At 35.8% G+C, this 11,042-nt stretch overlaps 1 protein-coding gene across 1 annotated transcript in view; it reads left to right on the top strand.

Moving 5' to 3' along the window:
• The window catches only part of LOC104626465 (regulating synaptic membrane exocytosis protein 1-like), a gene marked incomplete at its 3' end in the record, with an annotated part of 211,901 nt that extends 204,771 nt beyond the window's left edge, over nucleotides 1–7,130 (top strand). Inside the window, exon 31 of the mRNA XM_010294397.1 lies at nucleotides 6,898–7,130. Within this exon, the coding sequence (XP_010292699.1) occupies nucleotides 6,898–7,130 (233 nt within the window). The remainder of the gene's footprint in view (nucleotides 1–6,897) is intronic.
• Nucleotides 7,131–11,042: the final 3,912 nt, after the last annotated feature.

Below are 11,042 nucleotides of genomic sequence, written 5' to 3'. Positions count from 1 at the left end.
AGCGGTGAGATCACAAGTACTTCAGTACCTCATGCTTTGGAGAGAAAAAAGCAATGCAGGATGTTGTAAGAGGGAGAATAATATGTTACTGCTGAATGTTACACAGAGAAAGAAAAATTCAGCTTTCTTGCTACTCAAGAAAGTTTCCTCCCTTCGGTGGTAAGCATAAAGAACTCCACATTTTTGTATTGTTGTACACAGTACCTATTTTCTTGATACGGGTTTAACATGTACGTGCTTGCTATGTTTGGGACACTTGAACTTAATATACACGTGGCTATTTGCAGTCAAGTTTGGGTCAAGTGAGCCGTTTGCCCTTTGGTTCCATTAGCCTGTCCACATCCGCATGAATAGCAATGCTTAACCCTGAGCGGCGTCCCTGCAGGAGCTGACTGCTTTCGTGTTGGTGTCATTTTATGATTTATGTGGTTAGTTGCCTTCAGGCTGACAGTGCCACGGGTGTGCACAGGCACACAGGCTCCTGCATGCAGAGACAATTGCTCCGGTGGTTTCAGAGAATATGAATTAACTTGATGAAATGTTCCTAGGAAATATTTAAAACCTGCTTATGTTTTGTAATGTTCAGACTTACCTTCTGAATTATTATTCTTTCATTTCATGGAGAAAAGCTATTTTTGTAAGTTTAAAAAATAGTGATCTGTCAGAGCTGTGAAACTTGCACAACTCACTGGTCAGTGTGTTACTGAGAAAGGCATTTTCACAAAACGGATTCTGAGACTATATTCTAACATGGACATTTCCTCATCTTCCAGAGTAGGATGTTGACCAGTTAAGCTCCCAGAGGAGACTTCTGTAATGAAATCTTCCCCAGCCCTTACCTCGGTGAGAGTTTACACTTTGAACACAATGGGGCTGGGACTGTGTCGTTCCAGAGGTAGTATCTGTGTCACTGAGTAGCACTTTTTGACAATATGGGAATATTGTCAAGAACAGATATCATAACTGACAAGAGTTACTGAATTTCAGCTATCATAATACACCAATAGGACTCTAATATGGTGACTTTACAGGAGAAGCAAGTTTTTTTCTGGTTCTAATAGCTGTTTCATGGGTTTAAGATATGATTGATGTGCATATTAGATCAATATTTAGCTCCGGTTGGTACAGACTGTACAATATTATTATTTCATTGAATCAACTAACTTCTTTATGGTCTAGAAAAATCTCTTGACTAACTAGAGAGAATTTTAATATAGGATAAGTGTTTGTCCTTTGGTTTGTAAAGCACCGTATTCAAATTAATTAATGAAATACTATAAATTGTACAGTAATTAATCTTACAGCAAATGTTATATATCGTATGTAAATTTAGCTATATGTTCTAAGACTGACAGAGCAGTTTGTGGCTAGGTGATTTAGAGTTTGGATTTATTAATTATATATCATATGATACTAATACCAAGACAGGGGTTTTTTTAGAAATGTAATGTTTCTCATTACAAAGGAGTGCTCATCTTCCCTCTAGTCCATAACTATTACATGTTTAGGAGGTTTTTAGTATTCATGAGCTACCTCATTGCAAAAGGGTGCCATAGGGGCTATGAATTAGTACGTGATTCTGCATTTGGCAGAAGGAAGCTTACTAGCTCGTGCTGGTGAAGGCCAGGGCTTCTGTTGAAAGATTTAAGTTACTGCAACTGTGTGGAAAGAACTTACATTGAAATACCATCTATATGGCAAGGAGTACTGGGGATTATTTCTCTACTCATGGCTTGCATTATTGGAAAAACGGATGGAGTGAAAATGAGTGATCATGAAAATAAACACCTAAAGTATTTTTTTATAAACCATTAGTAAGTCTAAGAGAAGGAAGAAAATACTGTAATTTTACCAATGGCTAATCACTTAAGATTTTTTCCCTGAAAAGTTATACTTCCAGATGTTATATAGGTGAGTTTATGGGAAAAGTTTGTTCTAGCTTCCTGTATCTTACTATCTTTCTTTTACAGGTGATATGTACTACTGGCAGGTATTTTACGAGAAATACTGAGTGTATATCTGTATAGTAATTTTCTCAATCCAAAAAATTCAGCCAGTATAATTTTATGATCTTGAATGTATTAGGTATCTGTATTTAGAAAGGTATACAATGATTTAATATATGTATCTGGCTTTGTTTCAGTTCTATATACTTGTGTATGCCTTAGTTTAATAATTTAGCAAGTATAATCCACAGTGCCCTTGTACTGTTTTCACTTTATAGAATTTACCTAAGGGTTAATTTTTATGGCAGCTTGTAACTCAAACTACTCTTTGAATAAGTTTTTTATCTTAATAATTCATTCTTCATTCCTATAGATACAACTTTCAGGTAGCATCAGCCTGCAAAACTGAGAGTGCTGCTTTCTTTCACAGGTCTGATGGCTGACATGTAAATACAGTCTTGATTTTGCCTTGTGTAGTACAGATACCACTTTAGGTAGAATCCATGTGAACTGCATAAGTTTTGGCAGGAAAATGCAAGGGTTTTTCCCTTGGTAAAGGGAACGGTGTGTTCCCAGCTGACGCAAGAGCCCAGGGCTAGTGGCTGACCCCAGTGCTCAGAGAGCTCTGGGGGGCCCAGGCGGGATGGGGAGCAGCTCTGCTCTTGCTGGGGTGAAAAGAGTTTTTGCCCTCATGGTTAACTTCCATTAAAAAAAAAGTTAAAAATCAAGTGACTCTTTTTCCATGCTAAATATCTGTGAAGTAAAACAGAGGCGCAGATAGATTGTCTGTACCTATTTTTAATATACACATTGATAACATTGTTATGCCACTAATTAGAAATAGCATAAGATTTTTGCTGAACTAGTCATTGAGAGAATTGCTGAAGATGGTAAAATAATTTTAAATAAAAGGTAGTGAATTATTTAATTTAGAAATAAATGGATTATGCTGATAAATATGTTACTCTTAGTTATCCTGCTTATCCTGCTACTGAAAACTGGTTTTATTTATTGTGCTATCATATCTAGGCTTGAATCAACAATATAATGTAATAATTTACCAATTTTAGCCACAGGCCCACAAAACCATGTGTCTGCATTTAAATGAAGGTGTCAATAATCCCAGCAAGTCCAGTAAAGGAAAATAAAATTTTAGGTATGTCATTATCAGAAGGGTTATGTGCAAAAGGATATATGCAAATTCATGCAGGTCTTTTGCTCCTTTGTGCTTCATAAATTAAACTCTAACTATGTTGAAGAAAGTAACAGCTATTTCTCCAAGTGATAGCCAGTAATGGAGTAGAAAAATATTGTGGTTTAGGGGTACTCAATTAGATGGTATAAGGAGATGGAGTTATAAATGCCTGTTCTTTTGATACTGTTCCAATTAATGTCAAATAACAAACTAGCCCAGGGATTAGATGAACGCAAAGGAATCTTAATCTGTTTGCTTAGTTATCACAAGGGGAGGTGTTGGACAGCTGTAGGATTTGATCCTTGGCCCTATCCCATTAAGCCGGTTTCTAGCAAACTAATAGCTATTTTGTACTAGAACTACACTAGAACATATTTCCTAGGAAAATAGGACTTGATATTTGCAAGGTAAAAACAGATACAGGATTGATCTGAATTCCAAATATTTCAATTTTTTTTTATTAAGGTGAATCTTCTAGGTCCCGCTACCTGTCACAAAGAATGAAAATTGAAATTGTGTGTCTTTGAAAAAACAATTTATCTATTATTCAGAAAGTATTCATCATAGTCCTTGAATTAGGGAATTAATACATAAAACATGGGATTTTTCTGTAGTTACGATACTATCAATTCTTATTTCTCAGTTGATGGACATCATTGTCTTCTAAATTCTTATTAAACAATGTGAGATTAGAGCATTTCAGCTCCGTTGTACAAAAAAGTGTAGACTGGCATAAAAACATCGTAAGATTAATATTTATTATATTCATAAACACCTGAAATTCAGAGCAAAGTCAATAGTAAGATAACCAATTATTTCTTTAATTGCATGGCAGGTTTTTTAGTCCATTAAACTTTATTGCTGTAAACGATATGTTTATAGATTATAATGTCAGCAAAGTACATGTCAATATAACTCAAATGTCAGCAGATGCTCTCAAAAGAAGTATATTCAGTTTCTTCCCTTTCTCTTACTGAAGTATTGATGCATAAACTCAGGAGTTCCAGAATTGACAACTCCATGGCTCAAAACGGGAACAAAAGAAAGCTCTGAGTAGGAGGCATCATCAGCATCACAGAAGTAGTCACTGAAATCCGATTCCAAGCACTGGTGGAAAGGAATTATCCATGTGGAAAGGAATTATCCATGTCTAATCAAAGTAGAAAGTAGGACCCCTGAAAACGAGGCCTGTGTGGTTCTGCCCCCTCCAAGTACCAGACTGTACTTTCGGTCTGCCCGCTGCTTGAAATGGCAAAACATCTCCTCCTCCAGAGAAGCAACCAGTCAATGGTGTTGCCTTCTAGCACCCTACGGGCACGAGTGTGGGGCCTTGTCTCCTCAGCAGGGGAGGAGAAGGGACTTGGCATCGGAAAATGGCTGATGAAGGGGTGATGTTGGCAAGCCCTGATATACTGAATTAGGGATTGAAGTTTCTGTTCGAATACGGGGGTTCTGTGGCAGCACGCCGAGCTAATGATGCAGGTTGGTTGCGTATTTAGACAGTATTGTCACACTGTAACGTTTGATCTCTAGTTTTAAGGTTTTCTTGATAAGTGTGCGAGTTAGTAACATGACTTCTTCTTAAAGAGAAAACATTTCCTAAGATTCTCTGGCCATAGCCAGAATTCTGTGCTAGAGCTATGGACCAATATCCAGGCCCAAAATTAAGAAAAATTTCACTAAATCTTCTCAAACTGTAGAAAAAATACTTTTATCAGACGTTTCAGCATTAATTTTGTGATGCTCATCACTGCTTTTTTAAATTAATTTGCTATTCACTAGGTGGCAATCCCAATTCATGTTTTTTCAAGTTACAGTATTTGCGGAAAAGTAAAGAAAGAAATCCATGTTACTTGAAACAAAAGTAGCTGCTAGGTAGGTATTTTGTAAAGTGGAGGTTGTTGCATTCTGTGAACAGCAATAAAAATATCGTTATTTAGTGATCATTGCAACTTTAAAAAGCAGCAGTAAATGTAGCCTATGAAGTAAACACCCATACTATATTAGGGACATGATTTATATTAAAGCTGTGACATTAATATTTATATCCCTCAAGAAAATCTGTCTCTATTTTGAAAATGGGAAATATTTAGGGCATTTTTTCTCAATTTGATATTATTTTTAAGTGAACGGAACTAGTTTGCCTTAGACAAAACATTTTCCTTGATACTTGCATGTTTGTGGAAGATGGTCTTTTTGTGAGGTTTTTTTGAAATGACCAAAAAGTGCCATTGAAATTCTTCCTAGAATGATTGAATATGTGTGTGTGTGTGTGCATGTGCTCACATACATGTGAGGCAGTGTGTGCTGGGAGCTACAATAAAATACAAATACTGTCTACAATGAAATACAAAGGCGTTTTACATAGAAACAGCAGATCCTAAGTGCTGAACATAGTTAAAATGCCTATGTGGACATTGATAATGACTTTTCTATTAAGTGTTGTCTGGTAGAGGACTTTACTTTTCCTTTGCTTTTTCTTTAAAAAAATTGTCTTTTTTTATCTCGTCTTACATATGGTCAGACATTAGTAAATCTTGCTAACTGTCAGTAAAACATAATTTGGGTATATGTCACTTTATACTTTCCTGGATCTGTCTTTGGACAGGACTGATTTAAGCCCAGGACCCAGATCGGTACAAGTAACAGGATGTCAGTTCTTCTCCCAAAGACCCCTTCATTTCTCCCTGGCAAGATTTCAAGAGTTCCTTTCTGTCTGAAACTTGCCTGAGGTAAAGAAGCCTGTGCCTCTAACCCCTCTCTTATTTGGGGTCCTGGGGAGAGAGCCCGTTCATCACATCTGCTGGGAAGCGAACCTGCTAGGCTGATTTAACAGCTGCACCTGAAGAGTCAGGCTGCAGCTTAAATTTCTGGGTCTCCGCCGGGTGAGAGCTAACTTCCTATTGCCATTGAGCTAGGGCGTCGCTTGGTCGTAGCGACGTTAGGACTGTGTATTGATATGTCCTGCGTCTATTTAAGATTGTTCTCCAGAACATGTTTCTGAATACTTTATCCAGCCTATGTGCAGGAGCAGAAAAAGAGTTTGTACAGAAACACTCAAATGCAATACAATAGCTAAACAAAAATCAAACAAACAGGACTGACAGAGCAATTCATCTTTCTGTCCATCAATGAAAGTTCTATTGAGTTCTTAGGGTTTTTTGCCTCAAAACTATTTTGCCTTCCTACTATGACTATTGCGTTTACCTTTAAAGAAGCGAGAGAGTGAAGATGTAAAAAATACTACATATTAATTATATTACATTACATTACATTACATTACATTATCTCTTCACTCTGTGAAGTATGAAAACATAGAAGATGATATCTTCATATCTATATTAGGTCTTAAGGCTTTGGTGAACAGTGCCAATAAGATACATGTATTAAGCTACATATATTCTCATGGCCCATATTCATTTTCTGTGGTCGTAAAATTGCTGTTTTATTGCTTTCTGTATTCTGGAGATACAGACAGGAAAGCTCCACATGACTTTTAAATGTTGCCAGTGTGTCTTTCTGTCACTCTGAAAAACATGGGAAAGTGTTCATTTAACTTCCCTTGAAGAAGTGAAGAACAAATTATGATACTGGAAATACATATTCTGAGGAGGATCAAATTAACCCTTTATTTGTGAACCAAATAAATGAAAATGTATCAAGACTTAAAATTAATTTACTAATGAAAAAAAAAGGCTTTTGGAAATGCTGTTACACAGACAAATTAACATGTTTGTTTTTACTTTGTAACTGTAGTACATTTACTCCTAAAATGCAAGGCAGACGGATGGGGACTTCAGGGAGAATCACTAAGAGCACAAGTGTGAGCGGAGAGATGTATAAGCTGGAGCACAATGATGGGAGTCAGTCGGACACGGCTGTCGGCACGGTTGGAACAGGTGGGAAGAAAAGGCGTTCCAGCCTTAGTGCCAAAGTGGTTGCCATAGTGTCTCGAAGGAGCAGAAGCACATCTCAACTTAGCCAAACAGGTGAGTGCGACACGCTCTTCGGAAACAGGACTCTCACCGCACATGGTTTACCATTATTTCATCTGTGGCATCTGTGTTACGTGTATATGGGTACAGACCATTCATGAGAGAAGCTTTTCCAGCTGAGAATAAGTTTCTGAGATACTCATTTTCTTTGCTCATTAGGCATCTGCAAGAAACAATATACAAATGCCTTTTAGAATATGTACCATAACAACTTTCTGTCCTGATAATGAAAAGTTTTTATCTCTTAGAAGCCTTGTTTACAAGTAGGCAAGGAGGTGCAAAGAGACATATGTGGGTAGTAACAGCAGATAATGCTTTGGTTAAGAGCAGCTTTTTATGTATAGAAAATGTCTTCTAGCAGAAGAGTACGAATGGGGGAATTGAAATCTGAGCAAATGAATGGCAGTTATGTAACTCGGATAAAAGGTTGTACCCATAGTGGCAAAAAATATCTTTTTAAAAACTACCTCTGATTTCTTAGTCAAGAGTAAATACAATATTTTTTCTTTAAAAACAACACAGGAAAATTGGGGTCAGTGATTTCAGATAAATTAGACAACAGGATGATGCTTCTTCATTAGGAACATAAGACTTCCAACTCTTTATTGCAACTTCAGAAATCTTAAAAGCTTCGTATCTGCATAGCCTGCAGCAACAAAAGCTCATACAGAAAGATACAAAAGGAAAAAAAAATGTTTTAAAGTCCCTGTCCTGCATCTATTGAACCCTAGTGAAGACTTCTGCTCGTCTTCAGTGTGAGCAGGACCTGACCCCAAGGGTTCTTTCTTACTAAAAGAAAAGGAGGGGGATAGAGGGAAAGCTTCAGCCTAGCATAGAGTGCACCCATATTGCAGCACTCCTCTCACATAGCCAGGGTAATCTAAACTAAGGTAAGTAACAATATTGTTTATTTATATCATCAAATATCTCACCCTTTCCCCTTGGTTTTCTTTTATTGCCAGATGAACAGTAGAAGTGATTCTTTCAAAATGTAAAGCTTGGTCAGCTTTAACAAAAAGATTGTAATACTTTTCTACACTACTCAGTTACAAATTTTAAGCCAAAAAGGATATAATCATGTAGTTGGACCAGATGATAGATGTAGTAAGCGTATTGAAGCCCAGAATAGTAATTAATAGTGTTGCTCAAACAATCACTCTGCCTGAATATTAGACTAGAATATAGATAGTTGTATACAGTAGGATGTTATTTTAGATGCATCAGAATCAATGACATGCTCTTAAAGTAATAAAAAGTGGGACTTTATTACAGAAAGGATTTTAGGTTCATGTTTTACTCCACTTACGATAAAAAACAAAATATTTTAAGTATTTTACAGAATGTTTTTGTGGTTTGATCTGGCATTCCTTTCTAGCTTTTAAATCTCATTGAAATAGGAATTGCTGTGACACAGCAAGTCTTTGCTCCATCTTGCTCAGTAGCCCAGCTCTGACAAGGAACCAAAGCTGTATGCCTAAGAGGAAGGCACGGGGGCTACCAAACGTAGGGTGATTAGGGTCATGCCTTGCATGAGCTCTAACTCACTCTTCTTAGTGAAGTTAGTAAATAACTTAAAATCTAAACTGTGACTTCCAAACACTTCTCAGCATTATCTATTTAAAGCTCAGATGTTCCCATTCTTCATAGAAAGATACTATAGTTCTTCAAATTTTGCTTGGCATAAATTTCAAAACTACTCCCATTCTTCATAGAAAGATACTATAGTTCTCCAAATTTTACTTGGCATAAATTTCAAAACTATAGGAATTTTACAAGGAATGGAGCACCTAAAGTCATAATGAAACTCAAACAGCAAATCAAATATGAAAAGTATGTTTATGTATTATTCACGATTGTAAAACAGAGTTGAGAATGATACTTACTTTGCCTTACCTTTGGCTCAAGCAAACACTACTATCTGTGAGATAAGCAGAGCAAATAAGATGTGGCATGTTTTGTCAGTCACTATTTTTTTAGTTAAATTATGTCAGAAATCAGTGAGTTGAATAAATGCATTTTTTAGAACAATATACATGAGACTTGATACATTTTCCAAAGAAAATCCATTAGTGGAGACTACTCAGGCCGTAAATCAGGGACCTACTTTTCTTCCTTCCTGTACTGTACAAAAGGGAACGAGAAATCTAAAAAGCTTTAATTCATTTTATTGTGTTGTGCCTAAGTAACTTAATAATGTCTCCACTATTAAGAATTAAAAAAAACCCCACAACTGTTTTGACAATATAATATAATCTAGGTCCTTAAATTTGATTATGTGAAAATCAGTTTTAATAGCCAAATTCTGAAAGTTTTAAAACTAGTGTGGTGTATGGGCCTGCAAAAAGTGGTGCCAAGTATAAACTTCCGCTACAGATCTTCAGTAACTGAAAGAGTGCTGTTGACACAGAGCATGTATCTTAAAGGACGTAAAAAAAATACAGAAATGCATGTTTAGACTCCATATTTTTTCCTGAATTGGTCAGTTTAGTATCTTTTTTCCTATAACTTGCATGATTGTAAGTCAGTTATATATGACATACATAACTGTTTCTGAAAAATCAAAATAGAAGATCAGAAATAAAAAAAAAGGTCACATATTTCATGAAAGTAGGAGGTTCTGTGTTTTTGTGGAACATGTAGACCTGAAATTCTAGTATACTACTGTCTTCAAAACCAATAAAACTAATTTGTGTCTTGCTTTTTTTCATTTGAAGAAATGGTCAATAAGGGCTGAATTTGACTTTTTGTAGGTAATGCTTGCTTTTAGCGTACTGCACAGATTTAACCTCATATAAAAATGGAAGTGATGTGTATGAAGCTGCTACTAGGTAGCTATTATTCCTAAGAGTTTATTTTCTTTTCAATTGAAAAAAGAGTGTGTGTGAGCCTGTGCATGCATGTATGTGTCTATATATACACACATGGACCTCTTTGCATATATGGGGCAGACCCACTTGCATGTTAGATTTAGAAAGACCAGTAATCACATTATTTTGTGCATCCTTGTTCAGTGCTGTTGGAACATACTTATTCTGAATACATGCCTTACAAGTTTGTCAGTGAAGAAATCGGGTTCTATTTTTATGTAATTCTTCAAGGAAAAGAATATATTTCTGCTGCACCTTCCTTTTGATTATATTTAAGATTTCATAATACTTTTAGTAACTGTTCATTGAAATAATGAAATCCTTACTTACTATGGTTTTTTCATTGTGCCCACAAATTGCTTAGATTTTATAGTTCATCAAAAAAAGCTTGTAATCTGCTGGCAGTATTCCTAATGAAAATCTAGCTCTGCTGGATCACAGTTAAAAAGAATTAAAGAAAAGAAAAAGGAAAAAAAGAAGCAAAACCCACAGAAAGACTACAGAAGAATTAAATAGCTCCAGGAATATTCTGTACAATTTTAGTTATAATCCCACTTTTCTACCTTACTTTGCCAGCCTAACTTTTGTAAACAAATATATACATATATACAAAATAAATATATAACTGCTGATTTTCTAAATAATTACAGCAACTAAACTTTAAATCATAGGAAAATGATAAGATAACAAATTATTATAGGAAATCAAAATCTATTGTCTTGATTTTGTGATACAACGCTCTATTCCCCTACAGATATTCTTACATTATAGTTTCTCGACCAATGAGTGACTGAGGGCAGTATTGATCATTGTGGTGGTTTAACCCCAGACAGCAACTAAGCACCACTTGCTTGCTCCTCCACCTCCATGGTGGGAGGGGGAGGAGAATCAGAAAAAAAAAGGTAAAACTTGTGGGTTGAGATAGTTTAATAGGAAGCAAGGGAAGAGAAAAATTAATAATAGTAATAATAGTAGTAATAGTAACAACAGCAACAGTAGTAGTAGTAGTAATAATAATTAATAATAATAATTAATAATA

Source organism: Phaethon lepturus, unplaced genomic scaffold (assembly GCF_000687285.1).
Source record: "Phaethon lepturus isolate BGI_N335 unplaced genomic scaffold, ASM68728v1 scaffold4269, whole genome shotgun sequence".
NCBI classification, from domain to species: Eukaryota; Metazoa; Chordata; class Aves; order Phaethontiformes; family Phaethontidae; genus Phaethon; species Phaethon lepturus.
This window is presented reverse-complemented; position numbering and strand designations above follow the sequence as displayed.